Genomic DNA, 19,537 nt, shown 5'->3' with positions numbered 1-19,537 from the left:
ACTGTTTTTTATCTTGTTTTTTGTAACATTGGTTCATTCACTGTGAACCAAGAGGTTTTAACGTTGAAATAACACATGTAATTGTCCTAATTATGACTGAGCCATACTTGATGCCAAATCATGTCTAGTGGTTTAATTAATATCAATTTAATGAATTTTGTTTACTGGTGATCATTGTTAGATTTTATAGCATAGTAATAATTTATGATAGTGCCATACTTTTTAAAAATAAAATACAAAGTGCCAATGACATCACTGGCTGAACTAAAAGTAATTAATAATTGTTTAAAATTGAAATCTAAAAGCTCATCCTTCACCTACAGTTCTAGAGTGAAGGGCAAAGGTACAGCTGGATAGAGATAGAGATAGGGAAGGCAGCTGGGGATTCAGATCCTGAGACCACCTCTCAGAGCAAGACTGTCCTCAGGTTGAGTTGGAAGTGAAGATTTTCTCCCAGCAATTCTTGGAGTTTGTATTGTTCTTGTCCTCCTCAATGTCTGACTCATTCTTTTCATCATTTAACTTAAATTTATTATTTAAATTGAATTGTTAAGTTTTTATTTGGTATGATGATTTTATAATGTACAAATTTAGTAGCAACCTTATTTTTTTTCCTGGTCTGAACATTTTGTGTGATGAATTCAATGCTTATGAATGATTTCATATTTGTCCCAAGTGTTAGCATAGAAATTCACCATGGTTCCATGAAACTTTTCTAAAAAGAACGTTTTATAAAACAATGAATGATATTTCATAATTAAGATATAGTATAAGGCATTACATGATCTCTCCTTCCATCATTATTACAACACAAAATAAAACAACCCTAAGTAACCCTGTGACAAGAGGGTAATGAAGACATTTTAAAAGCAAATGTAAGGTGTATTTTTTCCAAACAGGTCAAAGTTTTAATAACAGTTTCCTATTATATTTTGTGTGCTTCTTCAATCAGATACAAATTTTAGTAGGGAAATAAACATTCCTAAAAATGAATTATAAACAACTGTGTTTTAGAATACTAAAAGTATTTTTAAAACTTTTAATTCGGCAAAGTTAATACTTTCACCAAATGGGAACAATGGATAAACAAAAGTGTAGAGACTTTCATGTCTTGGGAGAAACGGTCTTCATGCCCCCAAGGTCATGTTCCTCAGCAGCCATTGTTGGGATCTGCTGCCACTGCAGTCCTGCATGGTAGGCACCATTTTATCTTCTTCAGAAGGTTCATCAAGACATTGGTTACTGTTAACATGTCTCAAAGTGAGTCTCTGTAAAAGATAAACAACAATCAGTAACATACTAGCACATTAGATTAAAGCTGCTCTTCAAAAATATTCTACATCATTTTATCGTACAGTAACACAACATGTTTTTAAAAGGAACTATGCACAGGTGTCTCTAAGTTACATATACAAGTTTGATGTAAAAGGTTTGTTATTTCCTATACACCACTATTTGAAGGTGGTTAAAGAATTTGGCTGATATTTATTACAGGTTGCTGAAAATTCAGATATTTGTGTCAAAAGCTTATTTATGACCTTGGAAATTAGTTGATGGTGACAAATATTAGTGTTAGTCAGCAATAATTTGATAAACACAGAAATCAACCATACAACTGTTATCCAGATGAACAAAATGACTAGAGATGATCCTGTTAAGAACTACTAAGCTATCGTACCTTAGATTCTAGTATCTTTGACATTAACTGTATTCCAGCAATTAATATAGCCAGAAATGATCAATTTTACTTCATGGGATGCTTACCATATTTAAGAATCTACAAATTTATCAATATTAAATTGAAACAGAGCAATGATGATGTATTTTATTAACTTCACAGTTCTAATAATTATTGCATAGTGTTTAGTTATCACAAAGCTTTTCTTTCCATTTGCAATAAAATTCACTTTCTGGGACTTCCTATTCCAGCATGTTTTAAAGCAACATGCTTTCAACCTATTAATTATATATTATTTTGTTAATTTCATGGACCATGCCCAGAAACACAGGAAAAGATCTCCAACTTAAAATGCTCTCACATATGTGAGGTGATTTGCAAGTAAGTCTTGAAAATTGTATCCTAAACACATGTTTTTATAAATTGCCAAAATTAAAAGTTAGGAAAGTCGTCTTTTTTTATATTTTCTTACTCTTGATATTATGTTGGGGGCTATGTGTGTTAAACATTTAGAGAAACACCTATAACTCATCCTGTACTTCACTGCTGTAAGAAAAGATAGAATAGAGGACAGGATGCTGGGAAAAATGTCGCTCTGACCACAAGCAGGAAATTAAAAGGCTAGGCGATTAAAAATGAAGGTGATGTCAAGATTGAGGCCTTTGTTGTCATTTTTTAATACAGAGTATCAAGCCATTTTTAGTAAAAAAAATGAAGAAAAAAAGAAATTGCCTAAGATAGCAAGAAGATGGCTGGTTTATTCTTAGGATGACAGGAAATTCAACAATTAGCCAGTTTGAAAATCAGATACAAAACTGAACAGAAACAATATTTTCCTTTAAAAAAAGAAGTTGTAGGTAAGATCAACAGCAACAAAGAAAATCATCTCTGTCTCAAATTTGAGTGAGCTTATGTGTACATTCTCCTTCAAAAAAGCACCTACCATTGCATTCTTCTAATAGCTCCTTTTTTAAAAAATAGAATTTATGCATTTATTGAATAGGTTACCACACATTGACTTATACAATATACTGTCATTACTTTATTGTAGGGTATTCACATTCACCTACAGTGGTTGAATGACTTGATCAATTACCTTTTGTCATATTAGAATAAAGAGTTTTAAAAAAATATATAGAAAAAGTTTTTTAATGATACAAATAATGTCAGTTCAGAACTTTCTAGCTAGTATTGTTCTTTCTAATCAATATGTAAATATTCTCCTTAAAAAACTTATTAGTAGTTAAAACCTACTTCCACAAAGGTAACAAAATGAGCAACCAAAAAAACTCTGCTAATGCAGCACACTAGAAAGTCAAACATTTCAAACTCAAGTATTCCTGAGTATAAATTCATTTCCTTCTTTTATTAGCTAACTGAACTGGGGGAAGTCATTAAAAAGATTCTGAAGACTAATCCTTCATTAGAAAATCCTGAGTTACATTTAACAAATGTTCATACTTCTCCTTCCCCTTCTGATCAAACATTTGAACTACAGTCAATGAACTGTAGAACCTTAGAAACCAAGTGAAAGTAAAACTGTTAACTATGTGTTGAGGCAACATGGCTTATGTTTTTTTTTTTTTTTTTTTTTTTTTAATGACCTGTAAAATGTGCATGCACATGCCTGACAGGAATCATACTGTGGGCTTCCTAAGAACAGAAACTTGTAAGTTGGTTCCTGGGCACTGTCTCCATGGAGCTATCATCTACTTTGAGAATTAGTTTACTCAGCATGGTGGTTTCCTCATTTGCCAGATGGAGGTCTCAAAACCTTATGCCAGAAAGTGACCTTTGGAAAAGCTAGCTAGCTTCCAGAAGCTGTAAGAAGTGATGAGGGAACCGATGCAGGCTCTCCTGCTGAGAGAATGCTTCTCAATGGTAGACTCATAAGATTAAATGTTTACACCCCAAACATTCTGTTGGGCATGCACACAGAACATTTGGAGGCTTAGAAAACAAACTCAGATATTACATATAAATTGTCTTGTGACAATTCCTCTTCATGCAAATGGTCTTGGCTACTCCAAATTTCCTTCTCTTCTCTGAGTTGTCCATCACTCAAATGCACTCTAATTCAAACAATACCTGTTCTGCCCTCTTATCCCCTCGCTTCTGTTCTTAGGTGTGACACAAACAGTGAAGCTCAATTGTGTGCCAGTAGCTTTACTGGTTTACTAGAACCAGAAAACCTCTGGAATCTCCCAGGTGTTCCCACATCCAGCGGCTAACATTGCAAAATCACTTATTTATTGGTTTAAAAAAATATCTCAAATCCAAGAATTCAAAAATGCTCTTATTTGTCCTGTTTGCAAAAAAATATCCCACAGCTACTTATTGACTTCAACTGAATAGAAATTCATTTAATTATTTAATGAGAAAATAGTCACAAATTATGAAAGTGATAAGTAAAATGTATGCTTTTGAAGAGCTTTGATTCTTATAATTAAATCACCTATCTAACCACAGAAGACATGTATATATGGCTTTTCCATGAACTGTTCAAGATAACTTAGCTTTTAGTAAAGGATTTACTTAGTGTCTCAGAATAAAGCAATGGTAATTTATAAAATATTTGAAGAAATGGTGCACACACAGAGTTGAACCATTTGAATAAAATTTAACAAATTTAAACAATTTCCAAGTTCCAAAATAAGTCATTTTTAGCCTATGTTATATTTAGTTATGTTCACCTTTGACACACATCTGTTTCGATATAGATATGGTTATTGTTGAGTTAAAACAAAATAAATACTTTACAATATATTTAACCCATTATATTCACAGACATATAAATATATATACATATCTATATTTGAAATAAAAACTGGAAAATACATTTTTGTTAAAGATAGACTAATTATTACTTAAAATATCCAGACTCCAAATTAATAAGTAGCTAAGAAGTAAAAGACAGAAAAATAACTCCACAGAATGTTTTATTAAAATTTCAGATTTTGATAACTAAAATTACTAAAGCATATTTAAGAAGTCTGAAACAAACCTCTACAAGCCATTAAAGAAAAAAATCATCAGTAAGATTTCCAAAAATATGTCTAAAAACTTCTGCTCTTGTATAGTTTCTTAGTAGCCATTTTTGCGAAGTGCTATCATTACAGGTCTCCATGGTAGGATGTTGGGAGCCATCTGCCACTTTGCTTATTGAGAGGCAGGACTGCGTGGTTATGTGAACAAGAGTGTGGGTCTGTTTGACAAAGAAAATAATGAATAATGACAAATCAAGTACAAAGGTAGTAATAAATCAATCATCCCAGACAACATACAATTTCTCCTGAAAAAGGACGGGAGACACACGTCACAATAATTGCATCCATGAAGCAGTGAGTGGCAGCCTTTCAAATGGCTTTAATATCAGCTTTACTCAGTAGAAATAAAATGGAGTTAAGACAGATTATTAAGGAGGAATTTGACATCAGATGATGAAACATTTCAGGCAAAAGTTATTTTTGATAGAATTTTGTTCTCATAGTCTTATAATAAATACATTTTAATGCCAAGTGAGTTGTTTTGAGAGAGGTTATTCAAAATAATTGATCAACACACAGTTATATTAGTGTCCTCATATGTGTGCCTCCAGCCTGAGAGGATACCAAGGAAGACGCTGAGATTATTTTGTTTTATGTTTTCATGGGCCTAAGCCAGACTTTTGAAGGAATCCACACATGCAATGACATACTCATTAGTTAGCATGGCAGAGAACATGAAGAGTAAGAGCAGGAAAAAATCAAATTCCCTGTGAACATAATAATTTCATCTGACTGTATCTTATTTCCAAATATAAGCTTAAGAAAGGTAGTGTTGTAGAATATAAATCATCCACTCCAGGGCCAGCCCAGAGAAATACTAAATAATGTTGATTGAAACATTCTATAAGGCCAATGCCAAAAATAAATTCTATTGAAGTAAACTCCAATTTGTGGACAGCATAATGGATGCAATCACTGGATTTACCTTTTCAAGGTTTACTTTTAAAGGTTTATCACTATGTACAGAGAAATGGTATGTAATGATTTTCACAGTCAGAAAAGGTAGCATAAAGCATCATATCTTACCTATAAAATGATGCTTTGGGTGACACACTTTGACTAGCTTTCTTGACTAAATATAGATGTATTTACTATCTACACTGTTTAAATTAGGCAACATCATCTACTACTAATTGATTTTTCTTATTGCTCCCAACTTTGCCTAGAAAATGTCATGTTAATACACAAAGTTCTCTTGTTGGGAATGATAAATTTCATGCATCATTACAAGGAACAAAATAAATTAGGACATAATTTTTTACAAAGCTATAAATCAAGAGAAAATTTAAACTCTCAAGCCCATCTACATATTCTTTTATTTTATAAACCACATGTTATTTACTATTCTTTATTTAAAAGCAAAGGAAAATATATTTATTTTTTCAAATCTTCTCTCCACAGGAGACAATGATTATTAATTCTGTCACATGTCTGTCTATGAGATTGAAGTCATCGAATTAAATAACCTCCTTTCATTTACATTGTGGGAATCCTTTCCAAATATTTTTATTAATTCTCTGAGCATTTCACATATGCCTTTTGTCAAATTTGCAATGAACACTTCATTATGAGGCTGTCAGTGCAAATTGCTTTTTGGAGCAATGCGGCTTGCAGGCTCCCATGCAGCTTACTGACAGATGCCTTCTTCAGTGGGATCATTTAAACTGTTGACTACTAAGCAGAGTTATGTGAGTCTAAAGCTAATATTATCTATTGTGTATCATATAGCATCACTTAATCATTCCATTCTAAATTGTAGGGCATTATGATTCACTGCTATGTACAGTATTCAAATCACAATAGCTAAAGATATATTAGACAAGTTTGTAATTTCTGTAATGACATATTTGTATCTGATATGTCATGAAGTACTTAAAAATCTACCCTCCAAACTGCACAGTTCCTACTTACAGCCAACTGAAATCAGGCTAGGAAAACAAATTTGGTGCACAACACTTGTATTAAAAATACTATTTAAAAAAAAAAACCTGATACTTTGATGAACACATAAAGCTGGCTGCATAGCTGATTTCAAAAATGACTATAGATATCTTAGTTGGCATACTAAAAGTTTAAAATAAGAACAATAAATTCACGTTCTTACATAGAAAGATAAATAAGACTGACCTTAGACTATTGAACTACTTTAACTTATTAAGAAGTCATAGATTTCAAAACCTCTTGACCAAATACTAAATAACAGTTTTCTAAAGCTTAATCTCAAAATGTTTCTATTGAAAACACCTAGTGTGGTATCTTAAGAATGCAAACTGCACATCCAGAAGACTGCAAGTGTTCTAAAAATCAAACGGAAACAATCGAGAAGAGATATAAGTGCAAAACTAATCTATTGAAATTTCCATTAGCTGATTCTAGCAAGAAATCAAAGCTATGGGTCACTGGGAACACAGAAAGGTAACGCTAGTCTAATGGGTACCACCTTCAAAAGGTAAATTGAGCTGTCGTTTATTAGAAAATTCTACACAGGAATGTGGGAGGGTTCTAATCTTAGGCCACTTACCTTGAAATTATATTCCCATTTACCTGCTTTCTGATAAGGGCAAATAAAAGAAGTTGGTTAAGAATGATTTAATATAAGCCTCTGTGTTTTCAGTAAGTTCAAGCAATGCGTTTACCTACAGCAATCGTCTCCTATGGACAGAATGTATAACAAGTGTTTCCTCAGCCAACTTGCTCAGTCATGTGAAAAGCAACACTTATTTTTAGCATCATATTTTGCTCCCCCTCCTTTTTTTCTTTGTGGAATAGTGTTTGTTAAGCAGAAGTGCTTTGATCTAAAATTAGATTGTATCACTGTATGTAGCTTCCTGGATGTGCAAAAAAAAATGTGATTAAGTACACATACTGCAGGAAAATGTAAATTTGGAATAGATTGGAGCACACTTGTGATGTTGAAACAGTATAAAAACAAACCCAAATAAAATAAAATGGATGAAATATGCACTTCCATAAAAAAATACTAAACTGTCTAGTGATGTGAAATTTATCGTTTTCTCTTTGTTTGAACTTGCTGGAAACATATCCCATGGCACTGAAACATCTGGATAATTTTATTGGTAATCTATATCAAGTGTATCGTGTGGTGCTAATAAAAAGTCATGTTCTCACCAAATCAAACCAGTGATGCCAGCCTTAAAAGAGTGCCAAGAATGTTGTGTTGTTTAAGAAACATTGACTTATGCATACTCAGAAGTTTGTATTTATGTATGTGTGCATCTGTATCTCTCTATATATAAAAGTAACAATCAATTATCTATTTGAAAGGGAGTGAAGGTGTTGGGATTTGGAGGAAGGAAACATAGACGTGGTTGGAGGGAAGAAAAGGAAGCGAAAAGTGGAGTAATCATACTTTAATTAAATATATTTTACAAACCAACTTAGGAGTGTCAGAAAATACTGCAAATCTTTTAGCTAGAGAGGCACTTTTCATCAATGCATACTTAGCTCCATTCAATTTGAAGAGAAATTTTATATTAATTACATTATGAAGACATTTAACTAAGGTTTCTAAGCCATTATTGTGATAGAGTAATTGTGTGGCCATTTGCCTTTTTAAACAGCTCATATTTATTGCAGATGGGCTTTCTTATCATTAAGGAAAGGAGACATTCATATGTGAATACAATATGATACTGCATGTGACTTAGCATTTGCTTGTATGTAACAGGGTCCCACTGTTTGCCCAGCTTATCAAATCATCACCACTGAAAGCATCTAATTATTTGTAGTATTTCAATTACCTCAGGAGGCAAATTAGTATCGGAGAAACTGCCGGCTTTTAATGCCAGACACCTTGATGCACACACTGACTCGGCTTTATTTCAAACATAGAGACTACAACAATAACAGTTTCATAAGGTTGTGGCAAGAATGGCCTAAGCAAACAGGGAAATCACAGCCTTCCATTAACTTTCTTTCCTTCTCTTCTTTTGTTCACTTAAGCAGATAACAAACCAAACCAGCGAGGGAGACTCCATGCTTCAAGGCGCGCGGTGTTCTGAATGTTCTACATGTTCGTTCCTATTGATGACTCTTTCTTTTCTCAGACTGAAAGGAGCGTGGCCGAGAAGGCGATGGAATATTTCAACACTTCACACTGTGAGATTCACAATTGAACTGGTAACTAGCTTTCTTTGAAAACTTTATTAGGACCTGAATCCTAGCTCTGCTCCTGGCAGGGTAATCTTTGTGCTTCAGGTTTGTCCTGACAAAGCTCAAAATAGAGGAGTTTAAGGTTCGTTTCAGCTCTGTAATTTTGTGAACTCCACCAGTTTTTATTCTGACTCAAAACTGCACCACCTCAGAGGTTTCTCAAAGAAGAAAAATTTTACCCTTACTAGCAAATGACAAAGAACTGAATTACAGAGGTAGCAGGCAGCACTTTCTACCTTCCACTATTGGAACGTGAGAACAGAGCCACTGAACAAGGACTTCTTCACACCTCGGCATCTCTCATCCTTTTTTCTCCCCTCTTCCCTTGGGTTCCCCCGAAAGCCTTGCATTTTCCAAAGTACTTTTCTGTCCTTTCCTAAGTTTGCATTGGTTTGCAGCAATCTATAAAAGAAGGCTCGGGAGATGGCTCAGCAGTTAAGAGGATTGGCTGCTTTTGCATAGATCTATGACTCTCTTCTGGCCTCCATGTGCACTGTATTCAGGTAATCATTCATACACATGAAATCAAATTAAGTAATCCCCCCCAAAATATAGAAGCTATTTATCACTGTCTAGAGACTAGATCAAACTGAAATATGCATATCAAAGACCTAGGAATAAATAAACAAAACAAAATAGAAACTTGGATTTTGTGTGTTAAAACATCATGTCTCAAATTCAAGATTTCAAGTCCCAGGAGAATTTCAAGCTCAAGATTCACTGCTTATAGCAGCTATCAGAATATGTTGTGGGAAGAAAGGTCCTTAAATGTAACACTTAAAGGTAAAGGAAGTCATCAAAAGTATTTCAAGTTCATAAACACATTATACCCTTTTTAGTTACTACAAAACATAATCAAAATTCAAAAATAATTTTAAAAGGGCCGAGCATGGTAATATGCTATTCTTCCCTTCTCACAGGGTTTCTCTGCATTCACATACACACTTATTTTTAATTATTATTCACTATTGTGTGTGGGAAAGTGTAACATGAATCTTAAAAGATCTTATTAACAAAAACAAACCCAGAGCCAGGTATTGGGGTAAACGCTGAAAGGTCAGAGAAACATAATGAGCCACAGCCAACCTCACCTCACCAATTCCTCAGGTGGTCTTGTTTTCTCAGACTGAAAGCCTCTATGTCCTCATCTGAATGGGTCTTAGGTGAACTACTGCTAGAAGCCTAAAATCTTAACATGGCTCTAAAAAGCCTCTAGTTTCAGGTCCTAAGGCTTTATATACATTTCTGCTTCCTGCCATCACTTCCTGGGATAAAAGGCATGTGTCACCATGCCTGGCTGTTTCCAGTGTGGCTTTGAACTCACAGAGATACAGATGGATCTCTGCCTCCAGAACGCTAGGATTAAAGGTGTGTGTGCCACCATTTTCTGGCTTCTATGTCTATCTAGTGGCCGTTCTGTTCTCTGACCCCAGATAAGTTTATTAGGGTGTACAATATATTTGGGGACACAATATCACCACATGAGTGAGAGAGAAATGTGAGAGAGTAAGAGTCAGAGAGAGAGAGAGAAACAGAGAGACAGAGACAAAGACAGAGAGAGACAGAGACAGAGACAGAGAGAGGTGAGCTCTCACACACACACATGTAAGTGCCCATGAAATGTATGTGAGGCATGTGTGCCATGACACATGTGTGGAGTTCTAAGGACAACCTTACAGGGTCAGTATGGACCTTCTCAGTTCAACTTCCTGTCAGTTCCAACATTTAAGTTACAGTCCCCAGGACTGTACATTAACCATCTTTACCTGCTGGACCATCTCTCATTGAGCAGAAGGGTCATTATGTAAGTGGAACTTCAAATTTAGCTTCTAACGCATAAACATAGGAGTAAATGAAATGATGACACATGTTTTTGATATGAAATTATTTATTTTCAATAAAAATTCTTGAAATGGATGGCATATTATAAGTATTTTAGGAGTACCCCAAAAAACCTAATATATCTCAAAATTTATAGTTTCATAAAATATTACAGAAGAAAAATTATAAGAGGAAATATGCAAAAAAATTACCTAGTTGAAAAGCTAGGGTTTTTCATTTTCCTTTAAATATTATTTAGTATTCAATATAAATATTACTGATAGTAAAAAAAAACAAGATATAAATGTAATTATCAACAATATTGTCACCATGGAGGAATTTTACTTGTGACTATGGAAGCTATTGTTTAGCCAAGGGCTTCAGAAAACTTTAAAGATTGGAGTGTTATATTGGACAACACAGCTTTATCTTATAAAATATATAATCTTTCATTCTGAATATGCATGTACTGTATTTTACTTCTTTTAACAAAAACCTAATAAAATTTTATGATTTGGGAAGAATTAAGTAGCAACAACACAATGTTTTACTTAAAAATAAATATTATTCACAGAACTCCTATTTTGTCTGTTTTTTTTTCCTCATAGAAGAGGTAAAATTGCACTAGGGACAGGTCCTGACCCCACTGCCTGGGGGCCCCCTAAACAGTTGGAGCTAAACATCTGTCTTGCTTATCCAGAGGGCCTAGTCCAGTACCATGGGAGCTCCTCACTATTGGCCCACAGTTCATGTATGTCCACTAGTTTGGTTAGTTGTCTCTGCACTTTTTCTAGTCATGGTCTCAATATCCTTTGCTCATAGAATTCCTCCTCTCTCTCACCGATTGGACTCCTGGAGCTCCGCCTGGGACCCGGCTGTGGATCTCTGCATCTGCATCAATCAGTCACTGGATGAGGGTTCTATGATGACAGTTAGTGTATTCAGCCAATTGAGCACCAGAGTAGGCCATCTCAGGCACTCTCTCGACTATTGCCAGTAGTCTATGATGGAGACATCTTTGTGGATTCCTGGGAACCTCCCTAGCACTCTACTTACCCTCTATTTGGCCTCTCTTACCCCCCTTACCCCCAGTTTGCTCATGTAGATCTCATCCATTTCTCCATCACTGGGTGATCCATGAGTCCTTCCTAGGGTCTTCCTTACTAGCTAGCTTCCCTGGAGCTGTGGGTTGCAGTCTGTTTATACTTTGCTTTATATTTAGTATCCACTTTTGAGTGAGTACATAACATGTTTGTCCTTCTGAGTCTGGGCTACCACACTCAGGATGATATTTTCTAGTTCCATCCATTTGCCTGCAAACCTCATGATGTCATCGATTTTCTCTGCTGAGTAGTACTCCATTGTGTATATGTACCATATTTTCTTTATCCATTCTTCAGTTGAAGGGCACCTAGGTTGTTTCCAGGTTCTGGCTATTACAAATAATGCTGCTATGAACATAGTTGAGCAATTGTCCTTGTGGTATGATTGAGCATTCCTTGGGTATATGCCCAAGAGTGGTAGAACTGGGTTTTGAGGAAGATTGATTCCCAATTTTCTAAGAAAGCACCATATTGATCTCCAACGTGGCTGTGCAAATTTGTCTTCCCAACAGTGCATGAGTGTTCCCCTTGTTGTGCATCCTCTCCAACATAAGCTGTCTTCAGTGTTTTTGATCTTAGCAATTCTGACAGGTGTAAAATGGTATCTTGGAGTCATTTTGATTTGCATTTCCCTGATGACTAAGGATGTTGAGTAACTCCTTAAATGTCTTTCAGTCATTTGAGATTCTTCTGTTGAGAATTCCCTAGTGTATGAGCCATCTTTTTGGAGCCTAGTGCCTATGATGAGACACTTTGCACAGCCTTGGTACACAGAGGAGGGGCCTGGACCTGCCTCAACTGAATATACCAGGCTCTGCTGACTCCCTATGGGAGACTTGCCTTGGAGGAGGTGGAAATGGGGATGTGAGTTGGAGAGGAAGGCTGGGGGGTGGGAGGACAGGGGAATCTGTGGTTGGTATATAAAATGAATAGAAAATCTCTTAATAAAATAAAATTAAAAAAAGAAGAGGTAAAATTGGATTCAAGATCCAGATTTCATACTTGTATTTAGTAGAGAGATGGTCGTTCGGGGACTTAAAATAAAGCATGGTGATAACAGACAGTTATCACTATTCTAACAGTTCAAGTTCAGGAAAACAAAATGGTGGCCAAATAAAGAAGGAAAGATGTCAGCAAAGAGCACAATAATGCAATGTAGGAGGAGTCAAGGTGTTTTTCTTTATGTTACAGAAAATATTTGGTGTCCTCAGAGCCTGGCAATATGCAAAATGTAGACCTCAAATTATCCTTGCACACACAGTTCTGATCTTGCAAGAACTGATTTTTTTTTCTATTCAGCATATTGCTCCACAGAGCAGTGGAGTTTAAAATGGTACTCAAAATATTTTTAAAATAAGATCTTGTTACAGTTAAGGTACCAGAGATGCTGAAAAACATTAGGCTTTGGTGAAATGCTGCACCTATAGAATGTATTTACCTCTACTATGTTTTTATCTCCTAAGAATGAAGTTGAGTTTTTCTGGTGAATGCATCCATTGCAATTTACTATTGCCTATCATGCGACCCAATGACCAATTCATCCTCCTAAGCCAAGAGATTCGACAGAAATAAAAGTCTTTTGGAGACTTAGTTTTTGGAAGAGAAGTATTTCTTTTTTATTAGCTCCATCTGATGGCTGAACTAATTTTTGCACCTGGCCTAAATAAATCCTCAGTATGTTTTGTTTGTTTTCATTACCCTGCTCTCCGACATAAGGGGATGACATGCTGTGAAGGGACCACTCGGTAACTCTATTCCTGACTTGTGCACTTGCTTCTACACAAATCCACTACAGAAAACAGAAAGAGATTCATTGTAATATTCTTTCCAAGAAAAAAAATACATCTTGGTACTCTCATCAGATCTTGAAAATGTTAGACTGAGAATTATAAACATCAAATATTATAATGGAACAGATTTTAAATACTAACATATTTCAATATCTTCCTGTATTTACACATACATCTCATGGAAGCACATCTTCCTGGATTTACATTGGAAATATACATGAAGATAATTTTTTTTTTATCACATAATATGATTTTACAGCAATGGACTAGTTTGACAAAATCCAGTTTATATGATGTCACCCTAATGTTATCAAATTTGATTAAGCATGCCAAAAATGCATTTCCTCTTTGGCTTTGTTTTTGGAGAAAGTAACTGAACTTAAGTATTTAGTGATAAGTAAGTCGTAGAAAACATCTTACCTCAGCATCATATTCCCATAGCTGATTTCCTCTCATATGGTGGCATTTTAACATGATTACAGGTCCATTGAGTCTTGAAACATCCAGGCACAAGTCATCAGTTCGAATTTCTTTGTCAGCAGTATAAGAAAACACCTGAAGATAGAGAATTTAGCTAATAAAAAAATATCAGGTTTATAAAACACACTGTTTAGCAAAGCTGTCTGTGGACATTTTCATATCCTATCCACATGGTTCAAAATCCTCTCTATTGATTTTGGGAAAGCTGCATCATCTTGCTGTTACTTTATCTGACAGCAAAATATGAGAATGTCATCTCCCTTAGAAGACTGCAGTGAAGCTTTGATTTAACATATGACATCGGTAAATGCTTATGAGCTGGCCTTGTATTTCCTATGTGATACATGCTTAATGGAGCACACACATGTCAATACTGGTTTGTAGACAGCAGAACTCCACAGAGGACTGTCCTTCCTTTCTCAACAATTCTCTAAATCTAGACAGTCATTTTGTTATATGTTTAAGTACCTTTTATAAATTTTATTAATGTTGTCAGAAGGTTTATAAATATAGGATGATTATCTTTTCAAAGCCTCAACAACCATAGCCTTACATTCTACTATAGTTCTCATTCTATGATTTTGGCTAATTTTGACAACATTAATTCTTTTCAAAATACCCAGGAAATGCCAAGGCAGATCATTGACTCTCTGGGAATTCAAATTGAAACTATAAATTTTATAATTTTTGTATTAGTGTTAATAACTTATTTATAACATTAACTATTAAGGTTTCATGAGGGGTATTATGAGCATAATTATAAAATTAGCTTTCTTCTTTTGGCTGTGATGAGCAAAGGTTAGTATTCTATGGGTTCTTCTTTTTAATTTGAATGTCAGAGGGAGTACAATTAGAAAGGTCATCTCTAAGGTTTGTGTTTTCGAAAGAATTCTAAGAAAAAAGCTGGAGCCCTGAACTCCAGGCTGAACTACAGTCTTACAAACTCCAGGCTGAACTACAGTCTTACAAACTCCAGGCTGAACTACAGTCTTACAAACTCCAGGCTGAACTACAGTCTCACAAACTCCAGGCTGAACTACAGTCTTACAAACTCCAGGCTGAACTACAGTCCTACAAACTCCAGGCTGAACTACAGTCCTACAAACTACAGGCTGAACTACAGTCTGACAAACTACAGGCTGAACTACAGTCTTACATACTACAGGATGAACTACAGTCCTACAAACTACAGGATGAACTACAGTCTTACAAACTACAGGCTGAACTACAGTCTTACAAACTACAGGCTGAACTACAGTCTTACAAACTACAGGCTGAACTACAGTCTTACAAGCTACAGGCTGAACTACAGTCTTAGGAAGACTTCATAGCTGGCAGGTGGAGCTCAGTGGTGGAGCTCTTGACTAACATGTGTGAGACCTAAGCTCAATCCCTAGTACCTACAAAAAAATTGGCAATAATTAAATTTAGACTACATTGTTAATATTTTATATGGGGAGATGAGAGGTTTGGGAAGGCTTAACTAAAACTGAGGACTTATGTGTGATATTTTGTGTTCTGACAAATAAAGCTTGCCTGGAGATCAAAGGTCGGAGCTAGCCATTAGAGGCTAGACAGTGGTGGCACACACTTTTAATCCTAGCACTTGGGAAGAGGATGCAGGAGGATCAGGAATTCAAGGCTACCCTGGGCTACACAAGACTGATCCAGTCTAAAAGAGAAAGAGAGCCAGGTGGGAGTGGTAGAGGACTTTGATCCAGCACATGGGAGTGGAGATGGGAATATAAGGAGGGTGGAGACAGGATCTTGGCCCATTCAGTCTGAGGATTTGTAGAGACAGGCAGATCCATTCCTTCTGAGATTTTGTAAAGAAGTCTCTGCTGGCTGGCTGCTCTGCTGCTCTGATCTTTCAGCTTTCACGCTACCATCTGACATCAGGTTTTTATTGTGAAGACTAATTAGGATTGCATTTTAGACTTACAGAAATCTTTTACAGAAACCCATTACCTTGTAAGTTAATTTTTAAGAATTAAAGTGAAGTAATTAGAATTGCATTGGTAGATAATTCTGCTCCTTGAAACTATGTGCAATTAAACAAGACCAGCAACAGGCATGGTCTACCTACCTCCCTATGAGCTGCCGGTCAGAAAAGCCTCAGAGGAATCCACAACACTGGATATTGTCGTTGCTTTTCATTGCCCATCAGAACTTGATGATAAGACCATATTGCTGATGATGCTCCATAGTTTGGTTTAAAACAGACAAATCAAGCTAGAACCCAGCCAGAAACTTCCCTCCTGTGGGCTAGCATTAATAGTTATGGAGGGTAGGGTAACCTGCAGGATGCTGGCAGAAGAGTCATCAGTGGACTTACTCCGCAATGGAACCTGTACTCTACTATATATTGCTCAACCAGGCAGGATTGCCCATTTGTACAATAGTCTCATGATTGTTGTGGAATAACTAATCCTTTTCTTTTGGGATTTAAGATGCACTTTACAGGGAGAGTCAAATCTGGCCAAAATCTCTCAGAAAGTCATAGGCCTTAAGGAGAAACTCATTACTGGTTTAATAAATGGACATGTTGTAAAACTGTTTTCTAAATATTTATGTTTCTACCTATAGATTATGTTCTCATCCTTAGCCAGAAAAGCGTCTTGCTGCAGTGGGCATGATTTAATAAAGATGCTCATAACAAATAAATGATCAGAGAATACATGGCTAGTCTATGCTCAGACCTAGAAAAAGACATTTATAGCCTGTCCCTTCAACCCGAAGATTCAGGGAACAGCATGGACTAGGAGACAAAAAGAATGTAATGCTCAGGGTATGAGTAGATGATGTGAATATTGTAATACTGATGTGAAATGGTTATTGCACTCATGAAATCAAAGCAGCTATGGTTACCTACACAAATCCTGCACAAAATAAAGCACATCAATTTTGCATAATGATTGGGGTGAGGACAAATGAGACTCCTAGCTATTTGTAGTTAATGGTGACTGAAGGAGGGTTATTTTTCTTCATTGCTATACCTACTGGTAAATTGTCCTTGATGTATTAATAACCTCACAATTATGCATATGCAAATGATTCTTATTTAAACTATTTTAATTTATTAAATCAAATTAAAGTAAATTTTATAATAATAAAAAAACTAAGTAAAATATGGAGATATGTTGGGAAAAACAATGGTTCCAGAGGACTATGAGGTAGATAGGAAAGATGAATATGGGGATAATATGATCAAAATAGTCTTATATACATGTGTAAAATTGTCAAAAGATAATTTAAAATTATTAAAAAGTGAAAACAGCTGCCATGCATAACTGAAAAACTGTCTAGAGTGTGGGAAACATTTCAATGTCGATGATAAATCTAAAACCCTCTTACATCCACCACTTGAAACAAAAATTCTTCATAGAGATTATACATTATACTTAGAAATATAAATACTTGATAAGTATGTCGTGTTAATTTAATTTTATATATCATACATTTTATGTACAAAATTCAGAAATAAATTTCTATCTTTCTTACTTTTTCGTGTTAATGCTGTTTATGAAAGAGCAGTAAGTAGCCAAAACAAGAGGAAAAAAATTAACCTAAAAAAGTTACTAGAAAATTCATTAATGAAGTTATTCAAATAACTAGATCTGGTTGTGAATCTACAGGAAATAAAGTGTTGGAGAAATGTATTTTACTCATCACAGCACTAGGTCAATATTACAAATATTCTGAAATACTGACATTTCTTTGCTTCAATGCTACTGTAAAAGAAGTTCCTAAGACTCAGGGGAGAAGGAGCCATAGAGATCAGTAGGACAAAAGTGCTGTAAAGGGGAAAAAAGAGAAAATGAGAACACTGTAGCTGGAGGAAGGGAGTGTAATACAGAAGAGGTAGGAAGGAAAATTAACTAATACCAAGGACATTTGAAAAATATAAGGAAGTATATTATTTAATAAATATTACTTAGATACACACACACACACACACACACACACACACACACACACACAGAGTTATATCACATATAGTAAAATATGGCTCTGTTCAAGAGCCATAGAATATCTAACAAAAATCCAGGCATTGGAAACTTCCCTTCATGTTGTTGGTCAGATTCCCAAAACAATATAAGCTATGACTATTGCCTTTGGTTGCTTCCCAGAACTTGAAGTAAGAACCTAATATTAGTTAGGGTTCGCTAAAGTAGTGGTTCTCAACCTTCCTAACACTGTGAGCCTTTAATACAGTTCCTCACATTGTAGTGATCCCCAACCATAAAATTATTTTTGTTGCTACTTTACAACTGTAATTTTGCTCCTGTTTTGAATTGTAATGCAAATATGTGTATTTTGCTATAGTCTTAGGTGACCCATGCAAAATGGTCACTTGATGCCAAAGGGGTCATGAACCACAGGTTGGGAATTGCTGTTCTAGAAGAACAGAATTGATAGAACAAATTTATATTTATATAATCTCTATCTATATATATTGGCATAAAAATAGTTCATAGACAGGTCACTGGTTGGTCACTCTGAGGAATGGTGTCATATATGGGGCTCAGTGTTGGTCTATGCTGTTAGCAGATGTGGCACCTAGCAGAAGCTGTACCCAAGTCAGACTTAGTGAGGGGCAGCCCATGTTGTTGAGCCCAAAATAATCTTCATCTCTGCCACCATGATCATTTTGTTTGTGGGCCCATTGGACAATGACAGGAATGGCTGGGGAAAGAGGCTCACTGTCCACAGAATGGGTCACCCTATCTAATTGATTATTGAACTGTTCCTCTTCTGAAGTCACTTTTTAATGAGCATTTGCATGGGACACAAGTATTTTCACAACCTTTTCCCATTTGAAGACACCTATTCATATAGTTTTTCCCCAGATATCTTTCTTGCCAATTTTCCAATCATGCTCTTCCCATGTTCCTGACCATCGATCCATTTTGTTGACTACATTCCATGAATCAATGAACAGTAGCACATCTGGCCATTTTCTTTCCAAACAAAATGTATTATCAAATGTACTACCTAAAGTTCTGCCTAGTGTGAAGATTTCCCTTCAGTGGTGTCTTTCAGAGTTGTCCCAGAAAGAGATGTAATGCTGTAGCTATCCACTTCTGGATGATGCCTGCATAACATGCAGAAACATCAGTAAACCAGGCCCAAGTCTTCTCTTTCTCTGTCAACCAGTCATAGGACACACCCCATCAGGATATTGGTGCATGATTGGGAGTAGATGGCATTGTATTGAGAGACTTTTTTATGTAACTGGTTTGTGACTTCAGGACTTGCTCAGGCCCAGTCATGCATATATCATGTCTAACTGAAAACAGATTGCTACTGTGCACATCCTACTTTATGGCTTGATGAGCAAGATAACATCCAGGCCATGCTGGTCGGCACAGGTCACATGGTAACTTGGTAGCCTATTGTCAAACGTTCAGTTTCTGCTGCAGCCCAGTAGCAGGACAAGAGCTG

General features: G+C 35.6%; 1 protein-coding gene across 2 annotated transcripts in view; it reads right to left on the bottom strand.

Annotated features, from left to right (window-relative positions):
- Positions 1–513: 513 nt before the first annotated feature.
- The window catches only part of Galnt13 (polypeptide N-acetylgalactosaminyltransferase 13), a 581,705-nt gene continuing 562,681 nt past the window's right edge, over positions 514–19,537 (bottom strand). For both annotated transcript variants that reach the window (XM_028874800.2, XM_028874871.2), the window contains 2 exons: positions 14,033–14,167; positions 514–1,268 (listed from right to left, as the gene is read on the bottom strand). In XM_028874800.2, the coding sequence (XP_028730633.1) occupies positions 1,128–1,268; positions 14,033–14,167 (276 nt within the window). In that variant the 3' untranslated portion in view covers positions 514–1,127. The remainder of the gene's footprint in view (positions 1,269–14,032; positions 14,168–19,537) is intronic.

Source organism: Peromyscus leucopus, chromosome 4 (genome assembly GCF_004664715.2).
Source record: "Peromyscus leucopus breed LL Stock chromosome 4, UCI_PerLeu_2.1, whole genome shotgun sequence".
In the NCBI taxonomy this organism is placed as follows: Eukaryota; Metazoa; Chordata; class Mammalia; order Rodentia; family Cricetidae; genus Peromyscus; species Peromyscus leucopus.
Note: the sequence above shows the minus strand (reverse complement) of the source record. Positions and strands in the feature narration are given on the sequence as shown.